Raw genomic sequence first — 27,867 nt, 5'->3', positions numbered from 1 at the left:
CATATAAAAGCAATTGAGGATTCCATAAAATATCTAAAGATCTGGACTACTACGGAGTTGGAACCAACAATTTAACTGACACAATTCTTTTGGCAACAAAATGCAGCATGCGAAGAAAGACCCCGTGAGGGACATGCCTTATGTAGGAAAGCAGATAATTAGGATTCAGGAGAGTTGAAGGTCCTCACTGCCTGAGGAAATATTAAGTCAGAAGTGTGTGGAGCTGGACCTGGGTTTTTTTTTTTTTACTTTTTGCATGAGAGCAGAAAATGTTATTAGCAGGATGAACTGTTTCTTTAATAATTTTCAATCCAACATTAGAAAGATAAGCATTACATGCTTGCCAGAACTTTCTGACCGAGTCAGAAATTCTATCCCAATAAATTTCTATTCTGTTTTTACGGAAAATGGCAGTTTCCTTGGTTGTAAAGATATTGAGAGTTAAGTTGTTTTAAGTTCACCAGATGTCTTTGAAGATAAGTCTGTGTTATATGAGGCTTGGTCATTTCATGGTGTTTTCTCTGACATAATCAAATTCTACAAGTCCCAGATGTGCAGCCATATTGGAGGCATTCACAGTGATGGGAGCTCTGCATATATGGTGCACATGGAGTTTCCTTCTTAGTTATCCAGGTAACTATGTGCTGTTCTCATCACGTCGCTAAGACTCTCAGCACCTGAAGTCCTTCACAGAACTCTAAGCCAGTTAAATTATAAATAGACAAATCAGAAACACAAAGTAAGAAATGTGTTGGGTGCAGTTTTGGGAGTAAAAAAAGAACTGATCCACATTGGCTGCACAAGGAAAACATAAAACCTAAACAGGGTAATAGAACTGAGGACTTTGGTGGGAAACTTTGTTGCTACTGTAGCAGGGAATGCACCCCAACTAGCACTTCAAAATAACTCACACATGACAGAAATATACCTTTAAGAAAGAAAATTAAATTGAAAGTTGTTGACCAACTGGGTTCTGTTAGGGGAAAAGTAGCCTGGTAAAAACCAGCCCCTTGTTCTACCCTTTCTTTCTTACAAAGGGTCTGGACCTTTGGGTATTGAGAAATAATTGCTTTCTGGAGGCATGGAATCTATTGAAGTTTTAAACGACTGCCGGAATTTGCGTGTACTGTTAAGAAAACAAACAAAAAAAAAAGAAGAAAAAAAACATACCCTACTGCAAAGAGAAAAGTGCCAAGCCAAATGAGATCATTAAGAGAGCTGCAGGTTTTGCCAGGCAAATTTACTTTCCTTTGCAAAACTACCGTCATAATCAGACCGCAATTCAAAAACATATTAGAAACTCAATGTCAATATTCACAACTACTCCTTTTGTACTGTACACTGATTGGCCAGGATGAAATGAAATGCATCCTGAGAAATCAAGAGAGAAATCCCAGATGGGAGTGGGATGGCAAAGCACAGCAACGACCAGGCGAGGTGAAAAGTTGTGCTGGAGTAGTAATAACGCCGTGTTTGTGGAGTGACTGATTATAGAAAAAATAATCCATTAAAAGAATGAGTCATTTAATCTCACCATTTTTATTTCCCTCAAATGGTGGGGATGTTGCTTTGAAAGTTGTGCAGTCATGAAGAAAATTTACAGGACCTATTCAGTACAACAGTGCTTTAAGACTGCAGTATAACCTTAATCCATCTAAACAAGAGGATACCGCCTACATTGCACTACACATAGCTCTGACATACTTACAGAATTATGACAACTACTATAGTTAGAATACTGTCTGTGGACTTCAGGTCATTATTTCACATTATAACCCGATACAACCTGATAGTAAAGCTCTACAACCTGGGACTTTCAATATCAGTGTGCTTCTGTATCAATGAATTTTTCACCAACCAGCCTCAGGTGGTGAGAATAGGAGACCAAACATCATCCTCGCTGGTCCTAACCACAGGCACACCACAGGTCTGTGTATTCTGTTTCCCACTATCAACACAAACACAGTTCTGAACATACAGTATTTTGCAACAAACAATGATGAGAACCACCACAGAAAAGAGATTCAGCAGCTGCCCAGGTGGTATTAGTTTAGCAATCTGGTATTCAACACTAGCAAGACCACCGAGGTCACAGAAGATGTGAGGAAGGTCCAAGAGGACAGACCACCCACCTCTCTTCATGCCGGAGGAGGTGGCGGAAGATGTGGACAACATCAAATTTCTGGGCCACATCACCTCCATCCTGACCTGGTCGATGAACATCTCTTTTCATCCGAGGAAGTCTAACAAAAATCTTCAGAAAATTGAAGAGGGTTGAACTTTCCCAGAATCCTTTTATGAATTTAAAAACATGTTTATTGTGTAAGATATTGCTGTTTCATAAAAATGTGATCGAAATATGATTGTGACTTATTGATTACATTTTATTTAATTTAGTATTTTCCACTGTGCCATATCAATAATAAAACTCAAAGATCGATTTAGTCTTTGTAAATTCTAGTCCAAGAAGTTATTATTGTCCAGATTTATTGGTGCAAAGGCATATAGTCAAAGATGGAAAAAATGTGCATATGCAGAGGGAAAGAATTATGTGTCCTGTGTCCAAGCAGAAATAGATTCAGGAACATTGTTTGCAAATAGGTAGCAACTGCTCTTTTAAACACCTGATACCCCAAGAGACCAGCTATAAATGTCTCTGAAACCTATGGACAACTCATTGGCACACCATCTGATTCCAGATGCAAACACCCAGTTGTCTTCCTGCCTTGTGTTCAAAATAAATTATGTTCCAGTTTGAATTTTACTGCTTGACTTTCTAAATTCCTGCTTAGACAAGAGACTAATTTTCAGCTGGATTTAAATCCCTCATGAAAATCACTTGCCAGGTGTGTGAGGTTTTTACGGCAAGGAATAAAAAAGGCAGCCTTAAAGTGAAGGTAATCTATAATTATGTCACTGACAAAACAAATAAAATTAATACATTCAAAATGTCAAACAAGTAGAACAAAAGACTAGGTAAGATCTGAAATGGTTAAATCTTCATGATGTCATGCAAGCTGCCCTGCAAGCCGGGGCTTATATGAAAGATGTTAAATCTAAGTGTGATATATGAGTGACGAAGGAAGGGATATTGTATCCTCAGGTGTCCTTCCATCAGGAGTTGTCTTCTGTTAGATTATAAATCAAAATAAGTTGTCAGGTCCAATGAAATGTTGTATGTGTGCAGAAAGGCTATGACGGGAATGAAAAAAAAAAAAAACTTTTCCAAAGTTTTGTTACACAGGTGCTTTGCAATGTATATTTTTGCAAGAGTGTTTGTTATGAAAATTGAAAAAATATCCCTGTATTTGTTTGAGAAACTTTCATGGAAGTTGCTGCATGTCATTAATTCCTGTAAGACTGCAGCTGAAAGTGATAAAACTTCCAAGTATATTCTTTTGTTTTTTTATGCTCATGTGAGATAGATTTTACAATTGATTTATGTCAGACTCATATTAACAATTTGTACTCTGTATACCAGTTTGACTGTTGACTAAGCCACTCTTAAAGAAGAAAATGGATGCGTGTGAAATAATGGGTGGATGGATGGAAAATGATTTCTAATGATAGTTATTAACAAAGACAAAAGCGAGCAAATACATTTCTGGACTTTGAAGTTTTGGACTGATTGACTGAATTTGGCTGGACCTTTAAAAGGAGACATTACATTAGAGTTGAAAAAGCAATTTTAAGCAGGGACTTGAACTCACTAAAATAAAATGTGAAAAGAAAGTGCAAAGTCTAGTGAGTCCTGAAACTTCCTCCTTATATGGGAAAGTGTTAAATCCATTAAGGGTCTGCATTTAAAAAGAGCCCTATTTTTCTTGCAAGCAAGTCTAAATCTGCACTTGATAAATATTTGAATGTTGTTTATGACTGCTTATACACACTTGATTTTATTGATGACGTGTTTGACTAAAGGAAAGCTTCACCTGCAGAGGTCACTTTGGTAAATATCAGCTGTGACATAGTTTGTAAACTCTTCTAGGGAGTAAAGGAGGTCTTGTGCTGGCAAACATTGGGCTCTTTTGAACAGAACAGCTGGTGAGCATTTTTTCAAATCTTATTTATACTTCATCTAATCAGGAAAGACTGTTGAGTTTTAAAATCTCATTCACAACACTGTATTTACCGAGCTTGGCAGGACTCCAAAGAGTTCTTAATCTCTGAAAAGACCATGTAAATCACCAAAACACAAAATGACTATAATTGTAGAGTAGGCAGTTCTATTGAAAAACACTTTCTTCTTGGTGTTAGATAGCAAGTCAAGATAGCAAGCAAGTAAAATGGTTCAAAATGAAGTGAAGTCACAAGTCTTTGGTGTGAAAATCAGTTAAGTCCAAAGTATTTCATGTTATTCTAAAATCGAGTCTCAATTCTAAGTCATATGACTTAAGTCCAAACATCTGGTACAAGGTAAAAAGTTCCTCACATAAAGAAATATATAAAAATAACGTATAATGTTTGACTGACTTGTGTAATGGCAATCTACCAAAGCATATCTAGTTTTGTAGGGATAGTGATAAATAGAGTAAAAAGGAAAAGCTATGTCCAAAGCCCAACGCCTGCTTAAAGTCAAACATTATGTATGGTGCATTTGTGTAATTGCTTTATTAAAGCAGTATTTATCACACATAAGATGATAGAACTATGTAAACCTTTAATAACTATAGAATAATGTTTGATTGTAATGTTGTAAGTAGTCCAAGAAATGCTTTCTTAACATTTTATGTACAGTGAATTATAGATTCAATCTCCTATATAATCAGTGGTCTATGTTTAAGTTTGAGTTATCTGTGAATTGTTTGGACTTCTTATGCAACTATACAAAGTTAAGAAATCCTTCTGACCTAGAACTGGCAGGTCCTTTGATTTCATAATGTTCATCTCCAAGCTTTCTGACTAGAGAGTGAAATCCGCTTTTATTTTATTGGCATTTTTCAGTTATATTATAGTAGAGCCCTGCAGAAAAAAAACCTTCTTCATTGGGCACAAAGCCATTATTAGTACATGTTTGTATTTAGGAGCCAAGAGTTTTTTTTTATATCCATATGGCAGGTCACCAATAACTCTATCCAAGATAATCTCTTTAACACCGACTTCGGACACCACAGATCACTCATAGGGTGCAGGTATTCTGCACCATTAAAACTCAAATTCCATTTATGTAATAAGTACAGTTATGAAATTTTCACTCTACAACGTATTCCATGGTAGTGGTACTTTCACAAAGTTAAATTAATTGGAAACAACATCAGATCAGTCTTAGTGGTAGACCGTGTGAAATCAGAGTCAGATCAATCCAAGGCTTACATCAAAAAGTGCGACACAAATGTTCGGGTGCCACACCACTTTAGGTCCACCACTAGATGTAAAGCAATCCAATGGATGAGCGTAGGTTTGGCAGTTATCAGGGGAAGGGTACTTGGCTAACCTCATTGTATCAAATGTAAAGTTTGACTCAGAAAGGATTATGGCATGAATCTACTGTATTTTCCTTAGTTCCAGTGTAAAGAGCTTTTATTGTTTAATTATGCCAATACTTTTTTGACAATCTTATGCCCACATGTTTGTGGAAACATTTTGGGGTTGGCCCCTTTCCTGTTTCTACATCTCCAGTGCCCAAGATCCACGAAGAGTTGGATGTGAATGCTTAATGTGGAGGAACTCGATTAACCCACACGGAGTCCTGACCTCGGCCTGACAGAGTGACTCACAAATTAGAGTGGGGATTGAGAGCCATGTTTTCTCGTCCAACATCATTGTGTGATTTCCCAAATGCACTGCTTGAAGACTGCTCAAATGTTCCTAGAAACACACTTATAAACAATGTGGAAAGCCTTCCCAGAAAAGTTGATGTTTGCAGCTTAATGAGTTGGAACGATATCATATTAAACCCTCCTAGAAACACACTATTAAACCCTCCTAGAAACACAATAAAAGTAGTTTATTTCATAATTATTTATTAATAGAGATGTAATAGAGACATTTTTCCTTTTGAAAAGAAGATGATTGGCAATCTTCTTAATGGCTGTATGATTTTTGTCTTTTTAAAATAAGTTTAGCAAATTTGTTTGTTTGGCAAGCAAATATAGCATGACATAGCATAAAACTAAACAACCTTTGCGGTGTATATTGCCATATAAACATTCAGCAATGTTGCCTGTGAGCTCTGTGTCACTGGAACATGATGTGGTAGTATTCACTGGAAATTTCCAAGCAATTGTAGTTTTACTTTACAACATAACAGCTGAAAAAGCACAACTTCAAATGCAAAGGAGTTTTTGCAATTACAGAATTGTGGTCTTTTAATACAAATCATGTACTTCATCTTGTATACAAAAATGCTAAAACAATATATGTTGCTAATTTATTGACAAGCAAATTATTTTTAGACCACTGTCAATAGAAACATAAACATAGTTTACTTAAGAATTTGTTCAAATTAAGTTACATAAGCGAGAACACATTAGTGAATGGTTTTATGACTTCTTCAAGGGAGATCGCATTAAACTGTGCTTAGTGCATAGAAAAATTGCAATTCTGCTTTTATTCTCCAGAAATAAGGCATCCAGTGTGCAAAATTGTTTTTCGGTACCTTCCAAATGTTTCTTGTTTTTACTTTGGCAGTTGTTCAGGTTTTTATCCATTTTAGTCAATCCAATGAACCATAAACTGAGTTGATGAATTCTGCATGTGAGCCAAACAGCACAGGAACTGGGCCAGATCCAAATGTCTACAAGTTTGAAAAATTGTTATGAAACCTGGTATGCGGTTAAGTAAGATTTTACCGCTGTGCAAGCAAATAAGCATAAGTCGTTTTGTTGTTTACTTTAAAATTATTAATGCTATCATTCATGACAAGATTTGAGGAACTGTTTGAATTTTATGGTTTTAACATATGAATTTGTCTTTTGATGCAACTTCTACTTGTTTGAGCTTACGGAGAGGTATGTTCCTTTCAACCCATAAATTTAGCTCTCAATGTAATTTTTATATGTTAGACCTCATGGAAAAGCATACCACTCTCAAGAAGCATTCTTTCTTGGAGCTCTACTTCACCCTGTGTTACATCTGTTTGTAATATTTAGATAAACGGGTGGGCGAAATCTCCCATAAACCTATAAATGAACAATTGGTCCAGTGAACAGAAAGCTTTTAAACTTTAGAGGACCTTGCTCTTACAAATACAAATGACAGACATAATATTTAGATTTAAGCTATTTTTTTTATATAACATTAACAAACAAATTGAGGAACTGTGCAAGGAAATAAAAATTACTTTTTATGGTAATGCAGTTACCTCAACAGAAGCACTTTATTGTAGGATTTTTGGAAAACAAGAAAGAGCATACCTGGATTTATCCATATCATTACAAATGACACAATCCACTAACCAAATGTACATGAAACCTTAAGCCACTTAAAGTCAGAGATGTTAAAGTTACATAGCAGGTGAAGTAAGAGAAAATAGTTTAGGCCATTTTCATACTGAGATTTTTCTCAAAGCACCTCATTAAGCACTCTTGCTCTAACATTTACCTTGATCAAAATAAAAAAAAGTTAGAAACAATATTTTTGTCCCTATATACTGACTTGATTTTCACTACTATAACCTTCCTCGTTTCAGTTAATTTTAACTGCTAACATACAATGAATTTAAAAATTCAATCTATGTACAAATAAAGCACCTTAAAATTTGAGAATTTATCAAAACAGTTATGTTTAGCAAGTGCTATCACAATATATTCAGGAAACAACACTCTAGATGTATCGTTTGTAAAACACCAGTTTCAGCCTCCATGCTTAACTTCACCAGGAAGATATCCTCATCCGACCATTCTCAGTTCCTTCCCCTCCTCCTGTTGCCACCTAACAGAATAAATGGAAAAATAAATTAATGTCCGTTGCTTTGAACTGGTCTTTGCTTAAATAGGAAATACAGCGAGTATTGCGTCACAGCTCAGAAATCTTTATAGTCTGATCTCAGTTCTTTCCACATGACAGAACCAAGCTCAGCACAGCAAGAAGGTGGAAGTATGACTGCCCCCGCAGAGCCTCAAAACCTGTATGAATTATGGCCCTCAGACAGACCTCACAAAAAAGTTGCACAAAATGCAGTTTCACAGACATAGTAAATGTCAGCTTAACATTTAGGTATGCAATGTGCAGGCAAGCATGTTGAAATAAGCAAGAAGCCAAAGCTGCCATTAGAAATTGTTTGACTTTTTTTGGAAATATGCTCATGTGCTTCCTCACTGAGTTTAAAGGGGGGAAAAAGACTGATACGATCCCTGCATCTGCATGGAAAATGTGATTCAGTACTCCGATGGCTTAACTTAGCTCATGAACTGGAAAGCGATGAAATCAGCCAGCGAGCACATCAGAAAGCACCTACCAGTAAACCCCAAATTTATTTAGTATTTATTCAATTTGTGTAAACTACCAAAAAAAAAAAGGTTTTGCAGTAGGTCTTACTGTTTAGCTTTAACTGTTTTTTCCCAGTGAAGTTACAAGACAACCTGGGGTGATACAAAAAGTTATTCTGCCTGCTCCTAGACAACTAAACATTGTTGTTTTGCTTTATTTTCTATTCTATGCTTCACATTTACCATGCACAAATTATTTTTCCCAAGTAATTTTAAGGAAAACGTAAGCACTTTAAGTTGATTTCTCAAAAAGCCAAACCATTCCATAAATAACACCCAGAAGGACTGATGGGACACAGTACATATATGATGCAGGGCAATACAATCATGTGACACAGATGCAGGAACAGACATGACATTACAGTCAACATTAGCTCAAAGATGATGTTGGGGATTCCATTTAGATTGGGTACAATCTTTTTTTTTTCCTTATTATTTTTATTTATTTTACCTACACCTCTTCTTGCATTAGGTCTTCCTATGAAAGGGAAGCAAGCATACACACTCCATATTAATAAATAACACATTTTCTGAGTTAGTGAGTTATACAGGATTATAAAACTCACTTTGGATCATTCCAGCAAGTTGCTCGGCATCAAGGTTTGTGTTCCCTTCAAAGGTAACAATTCTTGATCTGTCAACTCCTGTTGGAAAAAAAAGACATTTTTATTTGAGTAAAACATCACTTAACAAGTCATAAATCTAATGTTTATCAGTCACACTCCTTTACTTTCTAACTATCATGATGTTGTAAAGATAAAGGCTAAAAACTACAATAAATTTCCTTGGACATCTACTTTTACATCCATTTACCTTCCAGGCCAATGTTTGTGGAGCCTGAACTGGCAGAATATTGAAAGCCTGAAAGGAGAATTTATTAGTCGTCAGAAAGATGACTCATGTCAGACTTTAGAAAGAATGACCAAATGGTAAGTCTTTACCTGGGACAACCCTGGTGAGTTTGCGGACAGAAGGTTCAATGACCCTAGTAACTGTAGTGGTGGACCCGTCAATAATCCTTGTCACTTTTTTCACTTCAGGAGCTGCAAAAATAGAGACTGTTTCATTAAAATGAACTTTGATGAAAATATATTTATGCCTGAGTGCCATGACATTGTATCAGAACTATTACCTTAGCTAAACTTTGGCATCACAAATTCTTATCATATTGTCCCTAGCGATAACTTTCCACAACATTTTAAATATCCATGCATTGTGATGTGCTTACACTTAGAGAGGTCTTGATCGTATTCACTCAATGACTCAAGACTGTTTTTTGATTACGTCTATCTGTTGTATGTATACTGTCAGTGATTTAATCAAGAAAAAAAAAAAAACACACTGACACATGTGTCCACATTGCAATGGGCATGGTTTAAAACCTGTGCTATGGACCACAAGCTTTTCTTTAGCAATTTTTTAAATCCTGCATAATGACATTGATGATAAGAGAGTTTGTCTCATCTTCCTGTGTTCTGAACTTCTGTATCAACAAGACATATCAAAACAGAGAGTAAATTTACAAAATTTAACCTACCACTGTAGCAAATTGCATAAGTTAAAAAAATCCTAAATATTAGCAGGAAGAAGTTATAAATTTATTAAAGGCAGTCACTGTTCATGTTAGGTCAAATTTAGAAACAAATAATACAGATACAAGTATTTCAGGTGATTCATTCTCATTCTGCTAACTTTCATTCTGCTAGCTCCTCTAACTTGTGTTGGAGGAGCTTATTTAGGCTAACACGAAGAAAGATTGTTTAAGCCCAAATATCTGTTGCTGTGTAAGTAAAAAAATAAATCAAACTGCAGCATTTCAAAATTACTGATGAGAAAATCAAAAGCTATACTTTCCAAATAATTTTGTCAGAGTTTTCTGAAGTATAGGACTGAGACTCGGTATTGGTAAATGCCTTGGATAATTAAGATGTAGTATTATGGCCATTAAAAAGGATAAAAGATATTTTAGAATTAAAGATTACTTTCCTTTCTAGTTGCATTATCAGTTTCTCCTTAAACAAAATTCAGTAAAACAAAATGAATTACATAATAATGAAAGGGTTTTAAATCATAATTACATTGATGGACAACACGTGTGATGATCTTCTCTAAAACAAGAAAGAAAGAGAATATTTATTTAAAAAAGATATTGAAAATTCTAAAATGTAAATAGTACTATAACATATAAATATTATTACTCACTCATAAATGTAAGAGGTATTTCTTGATATCTGTATCCTGAAACAAACTGTAAAAATATAATACAATAGTTACATCAGAATAATATAAAAACAATCAATCTTAAGAGAAATTAAGTAAGGAGGTCCGGTGCATTATAAAGCTTCAAGGCATATGTTTTCATTACAAAAACCAACATACTGTCTTATTTAAACACTAAAGCTTTAATAAAAACTTAATTCACCTTGACTTGTATGTAAGTGATGAGCTTCTTGAGTATTGAAAGGAGTTCCTGATTCCCCACAGGGATATCTGGAAGACAGCAGCGGCTGTTAACCACAATTAAGCTTTTGGAGAAAATAAAAAAAAACATGTGCATGCCGTGACAAATAAATTAATGGAAGGGAATGTTAATAAAGTTGAATAGACAAAATTCTCACCTTTAGGGTATAAGATTTGGTTGACAAAATGAATAACACCATTTGTGGCCATCTGATCGGTTTCTGGGAGAAGCAAGGAATTCACTTGCACATCATTATTCACCTGAGACAAACATTTGAAGCATACATAAATGAGAAGATTGTGGTATGATTGACAGAAAGTAACATTGATCTCCACGGTAAGTCAATAGCTTGCTGTTGGCTGTGGTATCACAATTAAAAATGAGATTTTCGAAGATATGGCAATTTCCAGAACAACAACAACAACAAAAAAAAGTCCTAAATATTCAGAACACTATTACGATATGCTGTGCTTAAAACTATGCATAAAGGTTGAATTTTCTTTAGTAAAATCTTTCAGTGCTAAATACCTACAAGTTTTAGTTGAATATTGCTTCCCTGGAGAGATTTTAGCAGATTTGTCACGCCGCCCTCCAAACCACCTCCAATGACGATGCCATTACTTAAGTGATACAGAAGAATTGTCTTGAGCGCATTTTTGTCACCTGAAATGAACAACGGCAAAACCTTATTTGTTGAGGGATTTATGTAATTTTCCACTGCCAACATATGTGCTGGAGGAAGGTATAATAAATGGTAAAGTCATTACAGCAGATGCACCTTTCAACATGTTCAACTCTCTTTCAGTCAAAGCAGCAAACGCCTTATCGCTGGGGGCAAACAAAGTAAAACCTCCCTCTTGTCTGAGCAGGTCTATCAACCCAGCTGCTTCCATTAGAGACAAAAAGATCCTGCAGCACAAAGAAGAAAAAAGTTGGCTGTTATAGAAACCACAGAGGGCTGATGAATTGCACTGACAGCACTATTTTCTTTTCCAGGAGTGCTTAGTGAATTAAACGGAAAATAAAAAGTGATAGAGTAAAATGCTTAATTTTAACACCAAAATCCACTTTAACCAAAATTGCCTAGGACTTACTTAAAATTTCCGTTTTCAGTCAGAATCTCGAACATAGATTTTTCTGCAGGCATCAACATAGTCCTCATGAGATGAAGGGCTCCATTGCTCCCTTCTTTGCTGCCTCGTATCAAGCAGGAATTCTCAATGCACACAGCCTGCAGAGAAAATCCGCAGGATTAAACCAAAGGATTGATGAGGTTTCTCTAAAATACTGTGATTAATGGAAGTATGACATAAGGAATGATGTGTTTGTCTAGTGGTCTAAAGCTCTCATTTTTGGGGAGGACTTTGGGGATGTTGACTCACTGTGCGGTAAATGAAGACCCTGAGGGTCTTTCCTCCAATAGTCTCCAGCTGCTGGCCATTATACAGTTGTCCAAGACCAAACTTTTTCTTTAGGATGTGATTCTCCAGGATGATCTTAAGCTCGCTTTGATCCAGGGACATCACTTCATCTACAATTGAAAGACATTTTCCCTTGTGTAAATAAATACAATTCACAATTGGAAGTAATACTTTGCTAAATTTGTTAATCATCACCACATCTTTCACTAAAGTCATGGGTCTGTAGTCAAGACATGTAACAATAACCTGCACATTTATTTATGCTTTGAATTAACTTGATTTCCTTAAAATCTAATAATTAGTCTGTTTGCTTTAATTTCAAAGAGGCTTGTGTACTTCTGGTGAAGACTCGATTCACTGAGAGATTGTCTTTGACAGAAACCTCATTTTGCCTGGAATGATATAAGTATGTATATCTTAGGTCTTTAAAATCTTTAAAAATAGAGTCATTGTAAAGCGTTTTCTGATTAAAAAGAATTGACTACTTCCACTGTTTGCTGTCCTATATTGTGTGTCTGAACTATACATTCTCTCGCTTCAAAAACATTTCTATGGACATGTCTCCATATACAACTAAAAATGTACAACAAACTTGGAGGAAGAATGTAAGAAAGAAAACACTGCTGCTAAAGAAGTAGTTGTCACTTTAGACCTTTAAGAACTGCAGAAGAGAGATGCCATACATGGTACAGCAAGCTGTGTGTGACTCACCAGTAAAGGCAGCATTGAAAGGAGCCAGCAAAGTATACTCAGCGTCTGCTCTCATTTCAGTGGAAAGGCCCAGCTCAGTGATCATGTCCCCAAAGGTTGCCTGTGAACCTCCCAACAGTTCCATTACTTGCTTAGCTTAAAACCAAAAAATAAATAAATGAATACATAAACAAATACAATTAAAACACAACTGAAATATGAAAAATAGACAAAATAGGAATAAATATAGTGTGCTAAAGTAAGCAGATTAGGGGAAATGTTGAGCTAACCTGAGTCTGGAATCAGCACTTGGTCAATAAGGTGGATGACACCATTGGTAGTGACAATGTCCTTCTTGAGTACCATCTTAATGCCATTAACTGTTAAACTGTCTCCATCACAACCTATTTCAATGTTGTTTCCTTCCAGGGTTTCATAAGAGGTTCCTGCCATGATGGCCTCAGAGCACTGGACTGAGCCCAGGAGGTGGAAATTCAAGAGAGCTGAAAAAAAAGTTGGAAATTGTTATTTCTTTAAGCAGTAAGACATTTATAGAATGGATGGAGATTCATGTTAAGCTGAGCAGATAACACCTTAAAAACCTTTAGACCCTTTTGGACCCTTTGACTGGATGTCTTTGTAATTATAATTAACTCAAAATCAATTTGATATCATTGGCAAAGCTAATGGGCAAGAGAGTTGTTGAGATATTTTGCCAAGTAGTTCAGTATGCTCATTAGGACATCTGCTTCCTGCTACTCAGAGCCTTTACAAATCTTATGCCAAAAATGTTGAACAGCTCACCATATAAAGCACATGTGTCAAACTCAAGATCCAGAAGCCAAGTCCGGCCTACCATATCTTTGTATAGACGGACTTTTTGCTCTATGCACATACATGGAGTTTTCAAGATAACGGTTCTCTGTTTAAATATTATTTCATCAATCAAATCAAAGCAGTTGTTATCTGTATACTTCCAAATTACATCAATCTGATGTTCAGTATTATTTAGTTTTAAGAAGTAGTAATAAGATGCAGAGACAACTATTTATTAAAATTTTAACAGTTTGTTAATGGTATTTTATCAATGCATTCTGTCTGCCCTTTGAGGACATCCATGACTTTGCTATAGCCCAAAATGAAAACAAGTTTCGAACCCTAATCTGAAAGCTTTATATTATAATTACTATAGTGTTTACTTTGTCATTGACAGAACTCCATAAATACTTCTAAAAAATAAATACAAGGCATTTAAATTTGAGATAAAGTTTATTTCTTGAGACTTTATAGCTACATGACGTTCTGATCAGAAGTTTTTAAACATTCATTACCAGCATAATGTTTTTACTATGGAATGAATGAGTGAAAAAGGCAATCAAATCCAATAATTTTTAAACAAGAATTTGGTGCATAAGTTTGAATTTGTTCTCGATGTTCTATTGTCCAAAACAGCATAAAACATACTGGGTCAAATATGTACACATAGAGGGGTGAGAACAAGCTGTTATAAGTAATGAAAACACTAAGTATAAAAATAGAATCCTCAACATAATTTTATTCTACCTTTAGTTTCTCATTGTAATATTATTAAAGTATTATTTCAGTTATTCGGTGCAATTCCATATACATCCGCTAGGGGGCGCCTGTCGCGTTGGCAGCATAGACAACAGTGATGAGATTTTCGGCTCCTTTTCGAGATGCGGCTCTAATGGCTCTTCTTACTGTGGAGAGCCGGCTCTTTCGGCTCCCAAACGGCTCCCCATATATATTTTTGACATTATTAATTAATAGCTTAAACCTAATTTTATAATATTTTGTTTCATTATTGACATTGTTAAGCACTTATGATGAGTAAAAATGCTGCCTAACAATGCTATAGCAATACCGATGCGTGTGATGTCCGCATGTGGCTGTGCAGGTTGTTTGTCGAGCCTGCACGATAGGAAATGCTGACTTTGCACAGTCTGCACAGTGCCCTGGAGCTTGATGTAGCATTAAAATGAGTCCAAATCTTGCTCCGTTTTCTGTCACTCATTTATTTTCACCTATTCAGTTCTCACACTGACTCCCCTTCTTTCTGTCATGCTTCTTGACCGCTGAGTGAGTGTCTGTACATAAACACCTGCCGACGAAAGCTATACAGCTTGGCCAATTGCCTGCCATTTCCACAAAAAAAGTGGAGATAAACTTTTTTTTCAGTGTTTTCCCGCCACATTATTAATTGAAACTATGTGTGATTGGTCAGATGTGTGGAGCACACGTTTGACATGAGGGCAGTGGACCGACCGAGGGAAAAAAACTCTCTGCTCTAGCACTGGCAGAAGAGCAAAACGCGCAAGGAGAGGGAGAAGGGGGCGTAGAGACAACGAGGCACCGCAGGACAAAAAAAAAAAAAACGATGTGGGGAAAAACTATCGGCTCTGGCACTTGCAGAGCACAAGCACAACGACAGGGAGGTGGAGAGACAGCGATATACTGTAGAAAAAAACCCGGCTCCCAAATAGGATCCTAAAACGGCTCCCATTGTGGAGCCGGTTCCAATCGTTCACTTCAAAGAGCCGGCTCTTAGAGCCGGATCGTTCGCGACCGACACATCACTAATAGACAAGGTTGGGTACATAGAAGAAGAATAAACCTTCCTGTTAGATGCTAAAGGAAGCTCAACGTGTGTGTGTCATCTTTTCTATATCAAAATGTATTTTGATGAACATATACCTTGGAAGAGCTTGTGGAATTTAGCGTCAACTAGTGAGTCACGTTATTCAGTTTTTATTAGTATTGTGAAGAAAACAGGATCTGTTCCTGGAGGCTACTTAATACTAATGCTAGGGGACTTTTGTGTGAGCTAGCTAAGGGGAAACTAAGGGATTCTTGAGTTCACTTTGAATAGTGTTTTGCATATTCTGAAACGGTTCTCTCACAAAGGACATTATTTTGGTCTCTTCTTTTTGTAAAATTGACCCTTTTTTCGTGGGTTATTTAAAAAACCAGAGAGACAATATTGTTATGGCATTCAGTCAGTAAGTAATGGCTGCCTATGTGAGAAATTTGGGAAACAGACAGAATTAAAGGAGCATTACACCCTTTTCAGTTTGGTAGATAAAAAGTAGTTTTTTGTGTGAGAGATGAAATACTGTTTTTTAAAAACAATGAATACAGTTAGAAGCTAAGATGTTTAAATAATAAAGTACATTTTATTTGTGCAGAATAAAAGTTGCAAAAGCTAATAAACTAGTTAAATTATGTATTTTATTTTGATAGTTAAAAATACAAAAGGTCTGAGGAAAAGGGACAAGGTATTTAGGTTGAAGCACTAACTAAAAAGAGTTTAGACAATTAAAAGCCATATGTGAATAGATTTTGTAATTTGATAAAATTCATAATGTTAAATGGAGCATGTTAAAAAAAATCTTGTTGGGTTTAAGAGATATGGCCTCTGTGATGTACTGAATCGAAGGATTATCTATGGCAGTTACTCAGTGATAATTAATTTGATATGAAGTATTGCATATGGAGAATGTTCATTACACAGAAGAATAAACCTTCCTTTTAGATTCTAAAAGGAATGTCATCTGTTCTATATCACAGCGTCTCACTGAGAGAACAACATTTCCATATTGCCCTCAGCTCATCCAAGGTTGGTGGGTATACACTTTCACCAATATTTGGTAAAATGTCCTTTTGCAAAATACAATTTGACCAAAAACTAAAGACTTTTTGAAGAAATAAACCAGATTCTGCCAAAGTGCTGGTGAGTATTTAACCAACTTATTTTGGCAGAGTTATTTAAATTGGATTGTTCCCTTGCTTGGACTTAGCTTTTAAGGAAAATCAGTCAATTCTCAGTTGGGTGATTTATGGGGCTAATCCATTGTTTCCTTAATTTATCTATTCCAAAACCAGTTTTAATTTGAGTTTGGGACAATTTTTAAGTTTTAACAAGCAAAACTTGTTAAAGGTTTTGCGTGTTAAACTGCAAAAAATATTAATAGACCAACGTGATGAAGAAGCAAGGAAGCAAACTAGACCCTCAGCACAATGTTACTGTAAGCATCCATAAATAGATGAACTGGGATAATTGGTCTGAAAGGCGGGCTGCATAATGGCGCAGTTGGTAGCACTGTTGCCTTGCAGCAAGAAAGCCCTGGGTTCGATTCTCGGGGTCTTTCTGCACGGAGTTTGCATGTTCTCCCTGTGCATGCGTGGGTTCTCTCCGGGTACTCCGGCTTCCTCCCACAGTCCAAAAACATGACTGTTAAGTTAATTGGTTTCTCTAAATTCTCCCTAGGTGAGTGTGTGTGTGGTTGTTTGTCCCTTGTCTGTCTCTGTGTTGCCCTGCAACAGACTGGAGACCTGTACCCTGCCTCTCGCCCAGAACGTTAGTTGGAGATAGGCACCCCTTCCGACCTCACTAAGGATAAGGGTTACGAGATGGATGGATGGGTCTGAAAAGCTAATTGCAACTCGTTCATTGGTATCTCTTGTTATTGTAGAGACAAACATCAAAATGTTTGAACTTTTTAACCACTGATCATAAAACTTTCCCATGGGATGCAATTGACTTGTCCATGTGGGCAGGTTAATATTCAGGTAAGCTGTTGATCTTGGATAGCTTCTTCTTGCTTATGTGTATGTTGATATTTCAGTGCTGTCACAGTGCATAGTGACAGTTATGGTAAAATAGTCTCCAATTTATGATAGGGCAAAGCCTTGGTGGGTGTTTTCTTGTTTTTTTTTATTGGAGAACATTTGCCTGTTTTCTTCAAATTGAGGGTGACAGGTTTTGTCAGATGCCTAACTGTTGGACACAACAAATGATCCAAAACACATATAAAAAAAGTGGTTTTGGAAATAAAACAGTCACATTTAGAGCTTGGGATTTCCCCAGTGTATTGTAAGCCTAGCAGGCCAGCAGGCTTTACTTGCCCCCCCACGAGGCTAAGCGCTTGTTTTGTTTTAAAGGGTTTTTCATACACCAGTAACAGTGATAGTAAAGACGGATTAAGCTAGGTTTATAGTTGACTCATTGAACTGGATGTGAGAAGGTGTGCAACATTTGCTCCATCCCTACACCTACCCATTGGCCTAACACGCTATTATTTCCAAATTATGATGCCTGTTCATGTGCCTCTGAATTTTTCTAACTTTTCACGTTTGTAACACAACAATGTTGGTGGAATGCCTAAATTAATTTAAACATTTATCTGCCAGAATCGTATTAATGGTTACAGAAAGTAAATTTATCTCAGTTGGAACAATAAGTATTGTATTGAATCACCAAAACTTTAATTAATGACATGCATGCCAATAATGGTTTTTTGTAAACCTCAGAGAACTGTATGCATATCACAGAACCAAAGTGGTTTTCCTTATTTGAATTGATCAAATTCAAGATTTAAAATTCCTTTTTTGAAAACCATCCTTTCCATTAAATTATGCTGTTTTGCTTGTTTCATTTACAATTGTTGGATTTACCTCTCAGGACATCTTTGTCATTTAAAAGTCTTTCCATGGTATCGCCACCAATCTTGTCAAAGGCATTGTTGGTAGGAGCAAAGAGAGTGTAGAATCCTGGCTGACCCAGTTTTTCCAGCAGTCCAGCAGTCTGAGCTACTTCCTAACAAGTGGTTTCAGAAATAGCATTATGATTTAAAAGCTTCAACATAAAAAAAGTAGAAAATATGTATAATGTGCACACTTACAGCTAGCTTTGTTAAATCTTCCTCGACCTCAATATAATCCTGGATAGTGCTTCCAACACTAGTGATGACACGATCAATGACATGAACAACTCCATTGGTTGCAACCTGGTTACCATAGATAATCCTAGCACAGTTTACAGTAACCACCTGTGAACAATATAAATTTTCTCAGTAAACCCCAGACAATCTGTTCCAATGCAAGACTATGTCGTAATACTGCAACATGTACTACATAGCAATACTCACCCCATTGGAATAATGGTTAATATAGAGACCAAGGTCATTGTACATAGAGGTCAATTTCAATCCATTCTTTAGATCTTTGGTTAGGAGGCGTTTGTTGACCATGTGGTAGTGCAGAGCATTGAAGAGTTCAATGTTGACGTTGCTGACCAGTGCATTCCTTATTGTCTGTAAGATGAGAAAAACAAAGTGGTCAAAATGCGACACAAGGAACAACAAGTTAAAGAACTTTTGGTTTTGTCCTGACTCACCTCATCCAACAGCCCCCAGGCGTCATTGCTTGGAGCAAAAAAAGTGAAAGATCCTGGTCCCTCAATCTCAGGTCTTAGCTTAGAAATGTCCGCATAATTTTGGGTTGAAGTAGCCTGAACAAGAGCCAGACTCCCATACACGTGGTCAATTGGAGCAACTAAAAAACAAATGTACTTTTTTGAAAGGACAATTAAAAGTTGCAAAATTACTCCCAATTAATTGAGTGTGAGATCAAAATTAATTCACATCTATTCTCCAAATGGATTAAGGACCTTCATCTAACTTTTATCCACCCAGTTAGTCCTATACCTGCAGGACAGCCTTGCATGCCTTCAAGCTTGATATATCCTGGACAGCATTCATACAGCACAGTCCTGCAGAGAACACAGACAAGCATTCAAGTCTAAACCATGTGTATTTCACATTCTTTAAAATAATGCTTGCAATTACCTTTTTTTTTTTTTTTTACTAAGTTATATAACAATTTTGAAATTTGTAATGAGTTGTCTGTTTTGGATTAGGTTGTCTGTCTTTAAGAGGATTCTTCTGTGTTTGAAGATGTAACTCATTATCTCCTGGATAATCTCAACACAGTGCGATCCAGAAGTCTGAGCCAAAACCTCAGGGAAATGGTGCCTTAAGGATACTGCTACCATTTCAGTAGTCGATTATTATTATTATTATTTTTTTTTGCCAAGCCCTTTTCTTTGAAGATAACCGTTTATTTTGAACTTTTCTTGACATTCGACTAACCTTAGACATGTTGGCATTTTTGCCAATAAAAAGTACTTGGAAGCATAAACATGATTCATTATAAGCTGTAAAAATAATATAATGTTTTAAAAAAGACCCTAACTCTGCCAAAGAAACAACGGATAATTTGTTTATTCCACTCATTTTGCCTGACACTGCAATCCGAAGAGAACTGTAAAACTTAATGTGCAGCTGTGAGACAAATACGTGATTTACACCAACGCGATCAGTCATGTCGAAACTGCAACTCTGACTCCACCTACAGTAAAGCTACTATGTGATGATGTACAGTACATGTTACCCCAAATAACTCCCAGTTATTCAACAATAAAAGGACCCTGAAGAAATGAGCTCTCCGGATGCAGCTATTAAAGATAAGCAATACCACATGCTTCTAGGGATGGCGGAGGAGGTCATTAGAAGAGATTTCTTAGGTTTATTGTGAGAGAATATGATCTTTACCCAACTTCAGCTTGACGTGATTAGGGTGTCCATAGTTATCATGACAAATACTAAGAACAACGTTAGGCTTTTATGTTTTAAAAATGAACCACTTGCAATTGGATCAAAAATATTCATGATTCAGCAATGATTCAACAGAATTTAATTGGAGACATCAATTGTTCAAAATTAGGAGTTTTCTTTCAGGAAGTTGTTTAAAATGTGCATACCATTAAAGCTCCACATGTGTTCTCCAGTTGTAGTGGACGTCTAGAACTAGTATTAAATAGCAGTGCTACTCTCACGGTATGCAATGTTCAAAAAATGAACGAATAAACATAAAAACAACATGTAATAAATGTCTGAAATGCTGCCCGCTAATATAATTTTATTAAATACATAACGATCAAATAGCTCAGAGTTTATAGGCATGGAGATTATTGAGGCACACTGCTTAATCCACTGCAAATATTTTAAACCATGCAAAAACCACTGCTTCTAGGTCATGGCCAACTGCATGTATATAACATCTGTATTTAAACCAAGGTTGAATGGAGTTGCAGGGACGGGGATGAGCTCATACAAGCCCCGATGGGGCAGAGTCAGCAAAACTTGTTATATTGCTTTCCCACACAAAGGGACTGTGCCTGGCAGCGGGCCTGGAAACTTTTGACCATCAGCATCTTTAGAAAAATATTGCACCACTTCAAATCGTGATAACTTTATTGTAAAGTTTCCCCTCTTTAATGTATGTGTTAGTATTGTAATGTAATACACCATAGTCTGTCAAAGAGCTTGGTAGTAAAGTTTTCTTGGAATCAGACTCACTTTGAAAGCACAAATGTTCCCAATGGGAAAAGAACAAATACTTTTGCAGCCTACAAGAGATTAAACCCAGTTGGAACGATATGAAAAGAACAATTTAAACCTTACTGTCTGGACTTCTGCTGTCCAGACAGCAGGAGTCTTGATGCACAGTTGGTGTAAACATTTATTTAATCTCATGGAAAAGCTACTTTTGTTAAAATGTTGGGCTTTGCCAAATTTTCTTATACATTCTATTGTATTCAATTTTATTCCACTTTCAACAAACTTTGTGGTTCTCTATTTAAATAATTTGGGCCAGACCAGGACATGACTGAAACAATATTTTTCGAATAAGTAATGGTTTAAATTCAGATTTAAGTATGTTGGCAAAAAAAAAACATAAAAAAATGTGCTTAATTGTTTGAGTCTCTACTTTCTCACATTAGTCAGTGTATGTTTTCTTCCAAAAGTTTCCACTTAAATTAATATACTCTAGTAAATGTGGGGTTTTATATGGGTGAGTTTTCCTTTTCTTTGCAAGGTGGGCTTTGTTAAAGGATTGGATCTGTGGGGGTTGCCAGAAGGAGGGGCTCACCCAGGGTGCCATTTATGTTAGGACCGCCTCTGTTAAGAACAGCTACCAACTTTAAATGATATGTTTGGTAACAAGGGAGAAAAAGACTCTTAAGACCCACCAAGACATGGCATGGCTTAGATTTATGTTTAAGCTGCAATGTGCTGAGCCAGCAGGACTGCTAACAAAAAAATAGGTTTTAATGACGCCGCTTGATGGGTTTCCATTCATGAATGCAGTCTCTATTCTGCAGCCACATCATATCCTGGAATCAGTGGTTCACCGCTGTGGCACCCAGCGACCACCGGGCTTGTAACATTATTAAACCCCCATCGAAGTTTATGGGATCAAATAGAATTGTCTTTGAGACGAAAGGTTTTAGGACTGCTTCTATAAATGTGTTTTTCATTCTACAAACCAGTGCAACTAAAAGTAACATAACAGATGTTATGATCTGTTACTGTGAAGACATCCAGGTTTCCATGAAAACTACTGAAGATGAAACAGGAGAAGATGGGAGAGCAAGAGGAAATGGCAAGCATGTTTTCAGAAACAGAGCAGGTAACTTTATTTCCTAAACTTGAATGTCATTTCTTTTATCAGGATAACCAACTTACGCTTTCTTTCCGCAGATTGACCCGTGGTACCAATTACGACAAGTACTGAAGTATTTCTTCTTTGTCCCCATAACTTGCTGAAGTGCACAGACATTGGGTCTGGTGAAATTTGTTGGAAAAAATGTGACAAGGATTAATAAGAGTAAAAATTGCTTTTAAATCCAAATTATTCTTTTAGAATATGGAGAAAAAAAGAGACTGCTCTATGTCAAACTTTCAAGTATGAATACATAAGATATAGTAGGTAAAACAAACATCAGTGTCTTTTCAGCTATAAACATTGATGCAATAACAATTATGAGCTTACATTTTTTTAAATAAAATGACATTCTTTTACAGTATATGAAAATAAATTGTAAGAAAGTAAATTTTCTTGAGAAACAAACATAAATGCACTGCCCTCAAAAACTAAAGATTCATGCATGTGCAGTGAAAAATGTAGGTATCTTAAGTTATCATTGCAAACAAGCAAAATTTAAACATAAAAAAAAAATCTTTGTTGTTCGACTTACCCTTCTTTTCTTGCCCTAATGCGGCTGTGGGTAACTATTTTGTCATAAGCTGAGGAGTCAGCATGATCAAAGGTAGAGAGCACAAAGAGTGCAAAGGCAGCCACAAAGAGGAGCTTCATTCTTGATTCCTGAACTCCCCTCTAGCCCAGAGTAAAAGGAACACAGTCCTAACTGGAGTTTATATAGCCCAAGTCTCACCCTCCTCTCTAGGAGGATGGTTGGATTTCTGACATGCATGAGCAACACAAACCTCTCCAAATGTAATATTTCTCCTGTTTGGCACTAAAAACTTTTCATTGCGGTCTACAAATTATTATTTGTAACATTGTTTGTAAAGGAATGATGGTATTTGTGGAGAAAAGTTATCTAAAAATCCAAAGTGCAGATGTTCTTTTTTTCATTTAGAACTAACATTTGTAAACTTTTCAAAATCCAAATCAACGCTTTAAAGGTGTAAAAGCCCACAAACCAAATACTTTTTAGCAGTTATTTTACTTGGAATTAAGATTTTGCATTTACTTAGTCTATTAAAATGTAATTTGTGAGGGAAGCAAAAAGCAATGAAGGGGGAAAACCCCAAACACTTTACATACCGTTTGGAGAAACACCTCTAAGCTGAAATGCATATACTTCAGAATGCAGTTTGTTCCCCCTAGTGGCAGAACAGAGTTTGGACACATTAGTTTTGCACAGAATTCTAGTGTTTTTCCTCCTGCCAGAATATTCAGAGAGAATATCAATTACAGATTTATTTAATTACTTTGATCAAATTTAGATGTGTGGTGCTATGCTGAGGGTCTCTGCCAAAACTCTATTATTTTTTATTGTAGCAAATAAAAACATTTTTAATGATCCTAGCTGACCATTCTAGATCAATTCCAGATCATTCTGCTCATCAGAATTTCCACTGTAAAAGACAGAGTCTTGTAAAGCCAAAAGCAGCCATGGCACATTTACAAAGCAGGGTAAAAACATTACTCTTTTTTTGTGTGAACAAATGATGTCTTAAGTACATCTGTTTTGATACATCAAAACTTAGGAAATGACTGTCTGTGAAACAGCTCAGATATGTAAAATCCCAAATTGGTTGAGAAATTGATGTCTGGTAGCGCCTGGTTGCATATTTAATAGCATATATTGAACTTTATGAGGCATTAAAGTGGCAGATGGCAACTCATAATCTAGTAAGTCAAAACTATGTCAGAGAACAATGTAGCATACAAAAAAGGTTTACATAGCGTTATAGCCTTGCCATTTTAAACATCCCACTCAACTGTTGCTTTTGTACCAAAGACCTGAACCTAGTTTCAGCACTGCGTGTAAAAGATAAGGTGGTCTTCAATCAGCTGTGTTAGTAAGACCAGTCATTTTGATTAGTTTTATGGGGACTGCTTTTGACAGATTAATTTGCTCATTTTCTACCGTGTTACTCAAAAAAATAAAAATACACACACACGTGTCTTTTGTATGATGAATTTGTATAATGTTATGTTATGTGTAAAAATGGCATTACTTCATTTTTAGCCATTGTAAACAGTCATTATTAAAACATATTCATATCTAGCACAGAGGATACTTCATGTCTGGCGACCTACATATAACACTAAAGCTCCTAATTAAGTTAAATCAAATTATACATCAGAATAAGTTTTAAATCCTGACTTCTTCTTCATTCAGGCCATAATAGTTGGATACCATGAATATGCTAATGCGAGTTGTGAACAATGATAATGCATCAATTCTTACATTATTTACCCTGGCCAGTGAGCACAAGCTTGAATAAGTGAAAAACATTCAGCTATGTTAAAACTTAAAATATGTACAACTGTTTAACAACAAACTGTCCTCTGATGTTTTTTTAACACCCCACATTTTCAAATAAAGGCAACTCAGAAGACCATGACATTTTGCTTTATTTTATTAGTGAGTATTTATAATGTTTCATAGTAAAAGTTGTCAAAGCTCATTAGCCCACAAGATATAAAACACAGATCTTTAGAAAGCAGATCCTGAAACCAATCTCAAATCTTTGCACACATGTTCTCTTCTTTAACAACACTCTTAAGATTGTTCCATTTCACAGCTTTACCATCATTGGGGATATGAATGTGAAGTACAGGAAGCCTCTAATTTTCAAGGCTCTGTGATATTCTGAGGTAACGACAAAATTAAACAATACATTAGATTAAATAGTAGACTAGGGGAATATATAATTAGTGTTAACTTTCTAAATGAAATTAGATTCAGATTTTTTTGCACAATTACATAGAATCAAAAATAACAATTTTCAAGTGTATGACTATTTGTGTAGGTAGAGACAGTCTATTTTTTGTAACAGCCAAACAGATGTTCAAAGTAAGAGCTAAATAGCATAGCATACCTGCTGAAAACTCACTTTCCTGAGCAGCAAGTGAGCAATCATGTCGTTCGTAAAGAGGATTTCTTACCGGGTCTTTTATAACTGATTGAACGTATAAGCGCAGTATGGTAGTATAGCTATTGTCTTTCACAAGCTATTTTTTAAAATATGAAGATTAAGTAAATAATGATTTTACTGTGTGTTCCTTATTTTACTTTCTTGCAGACTCAGTTTTGCATTTTTTTTGGACCATTTGTCACTTCCTTAGAAAGGACGGTACAAGAAAATCCTATTTCCTGAGTTTCTGTGTTGATATTCTGTGAGACTTCCACATCTGCTTTACCACTCAGAGCTTTGTCTTGCCTGCCAGATGCCACAAACAAGGAACTTGTTTCATCACATTTCAGAAAGGACGTTTGCTCCTGTTTCGGAGAGCACTCACCCTTTGACTGATCTTTTGATATTTCAATCTCAGTCTTTTCTGCACTCCACACAACAACAGAACAATTATTTTGATAATCTGAGCCCAGAGAGTTGGTTGTGTTGGCAGCTTTATTTTGAAGTATTGTGGGGGACTTTGCCTCCAACATGTGTGACACTTTTTTACGCTCACTGGCAGCAGGTTTACGACAATATTTGAAGGAATTTCCAGGATAAGCCAATGTTGTGCTTGCAACTGGACTTGTTCCCCCGCTGTGAGGTTTACTCTTCATCATTCCCAAAACTTCATAGCGGAAGCTGGAGATATCTTGCTTAAGCTCCTATTCATTAAAGTAAAAAATAAAAAATAAACAAAGAGCAGCAAAAGTTATAAACCAGTTCAAGACCATAGCAATCGATGGTGTTATTTATTCTGTGAAAAAAGGAGTCAAACAGTTTGCCAGTATTTAAGGATGAAGGTAGCAAATAATGTAAATGCAGTTTATAGTGGAGTCCTCCCTGAAAATCAGATTAACATGGTTCATACTAGACACTGCTCAGAATAACAATATACTTTGAATTTTCTTTGAGAAGGAAACTTAGAAAAATGAAGAAAATTATAGGTCGTGTAGCTAAACTGAGCTCAAATGGTTTAGTATAAACTTGATATAAATGTACTCTTGATGTAGTTGCATGTACAGCAATACAAATAGCTTTACACACTTTAAGAAAATCAACGATTAGATTACGATCATACATACCTTAAAGTTTTCCTCTGTCAACCCTTCCTCGGTTTTGGCATCTCTGATCATTGCAGCAACATATCGCTTCACAAGGTTCTTCAGTACCGCCTAAAATGCAAACTAGATTTTAGATAAACTCATACTCTTATTCATCTAAGATCAAAACTAAAATGTAATAGTATGGTACTTGTTTGACAACAAACCTGATATTCATGGTTTAATCTGACATTTTCTGCTGCCCGCACCTGTGATTAAAGGATAAGCAAAAGCAGCATATTATCCCCGTCTACTGCTGATACATTTTCTTTACACGCCCTTTCAAAAAAAAAAAAGAAGCTCTTATGATTCACTTTGAAATAGCTATTAGCTTATTAAATTTATGCCAAGCTCTTTTGGAGCAAAGTGTTGAGGCACTGAAAACTCATCAGAGTAAACATCTTGAAACTCCTTACCCCTAATGTCTCAAATGTGTGCATCGATTTTTTGCCTGGTTTCTTGAACACATTTGTTTTTATCCACCTAAGTAGATAAAACACAGATTTTGGACTCGGGATTATATTGAACGGAGATGGTAAAGTCCCGCCCTCTTCAAAATAGCTCATCCATAATTTTGTCCGTGCAAATTTCCATTCTATGTCTGCATGATCCTGGAAAAAACAAGAAAATAATTGAAATTTTAAGTAATAAGCTAATGTTAAGCCTATTAAAAACAAATGGCTTATCTATAGGACTTACCGCAATGTGCTGGTAGGAATTGTTCATCATTGCAATTAGCATGTTCAGAAGCACCACCAGGGAGATTATATTGTAGGTGCCGAACATAGTAGAGCCAACAAATTTGGTAATTGTATGGTTCGCTTTTACGTTGGTCACATAGAGAGAAATCAAGCCAAACACAGACCAGAATAATGATTGGAGTGTTTCAAACAACCTGAGAAGAGAACAACCAGTAATGTATTTAAAAAATACTGTAACAGGTATGTTGAAACATATTTCTGATTGTTAGAAATATCAGTGGTAAATAATGACTTGACTTACGTTGAAAAGGCATTATTTTGGGTTTGACATCGAATACCGGTGCAGTTCTTTTCACCCTCTGTTGCATAGTAATAATAGAGCTGGTTAAGGCCATTTGCAAAAGCCAAAAGCACGAGACAGTAGATAAACAGAAATTTGAGGATGTCCAGAAGCATTCGGCCAAGTGAAATCTGTAAAGGACCCAAGTGTGAGTTGGCAGTGAAAAGACTGATCAGACGTAAGGTGCTGAAGATGTTAGCAATGGCAAACAAGGCCTCTGCTATCAACGTGGGGTGCAACATTTCCCAGCTGTCTCTCGTTTTGTATCCTCTGTACTGTTAAAAAATAAAAATAAATAAACATTTTATTAGACATCAGTTTGCATTATCTCTGTATAGTCAATGTAAAATCCACAACTAAGCTCAT

General features: G+C 36.1%; 2 protein-coding genes across 7 annotated transcripts in view; both read right to left on the bottom strand.

Annotated features, from left to right (window-relative positions):
- Positions 1-7,208: 7,208 nt before the first annotated feature.
- On the bottom strand, positions 7,209-23,071 carry LOC102226467 (periostin-like). Of its 3 annotated transcripts, none has more exons than XM_014475728.2 (22): positions 22,903-23,071; positions 22,391-22,489; positions 19,508-19,572; positions 19,198-19,355; positions 18,950-19,114; positions 18,704-18,850; positions 18,477-18,618; positions 13,292-13,504; positions 13,023-13,157; positions 12,273-12,421; positions 11,985-12,121; positions 11,669-11,799; positions 11,423-11,553; positions 11,048-11,150; positions 10,852-10,919; positions 10,632-10,677; positions 10,508-10,537; positions 9,371-9,472; positions 9,243-9,290; positions 8,996-9,073; positions 8,881-8,907; positions 7,209-7,872 (listed from the first exon to the last, which is right to left on the bottom strand). In XM_014475728.2, the coding sequence occupies exons 1-22, from the start codon at positions 23,019-23,021 to the stop codon at positions 7,844-7,846; spliced, it is 2,322 nt and encodes a 773-aa protein (XP_014331214.1). In that variant the 5' UTR covers positions 23,022-23,071; the 3' UTR covers positions 7,209-7,843. The 3 variants fall into 3 exon arrangements, with proteins under 3 accessions (XP_014331214.1, XP_023207595.1, XP_023207597.1); XM_023351827.1 differs by having other exon boundaries at positions 8,885-8,907; XM_023351829.1 differs by lacking the exon at positions 8,881-8,907.
- A 976-nt stretch (positions 23,072-24,047) lies between these two features.
- LOC102226727 (short transient receptor potential channel 4-like) overlaps positions 24,048-27,867 on the bottom strand; it is a 33,223-nt gene continuing 29,403 nt past the window's right edge. For 3 of the 4 annotated variants that reach the window (XM_023351826.1, XM_023351825.1, XM_014475724.2), the window contains exons 6-11: positions 27,463-27,776; positions 27,160-27,355; positions 26,877-27,071; positions 26,628-26,669; positions 26,443-26,532; positions 24,048-26,022 (exon numbers count right to left, since the gene is read on the bottom strand). In XM_023351826.1, coding sequence (XP_023207594.1) covers positions 25,489-26,022; positions 26,443-26,532; positions 26,628-26,669; positions 26,877-27,071; positions 27,160-27,355; positions 27,463-27,776 — 1,371 coding nt within the window. In that variant the 3' untranslated portion in view covers positions 24,048-25,488. Of the gene's footprint in view, positions 26,023-26,442; positions 26,533-26,627; positions 26,740-26,876; positions 27,072-27,159; positions 27,356-27,462; positions 27,777-27,867 lie in introns of those variants that run through there. The other variant, XR_002754371.1, reaches the window with a different exon arrangement.

This window comes from Xiphophorus maculatus, chromosome 18 (genome assembly GCF_002775205.1).
Source record: "Xiphophorus maculatus strain JP 163 A chromosome 18, X_maculatus-5.0-male, whole genome shotgun sequence".
Classification (NCBI taxonomy): domain Eukaryota; kingdom Metazoa; phylum Chordata; class Actinopteri; order Cyprinodontiformes; family Poeciliidae; genus Xiphophorus; species Xiphophorus maculatus.
Note: the sequence above shows the minus strand (reverse complement) of the source record. Positions and strands in the feature narration are given on the sequence as shown.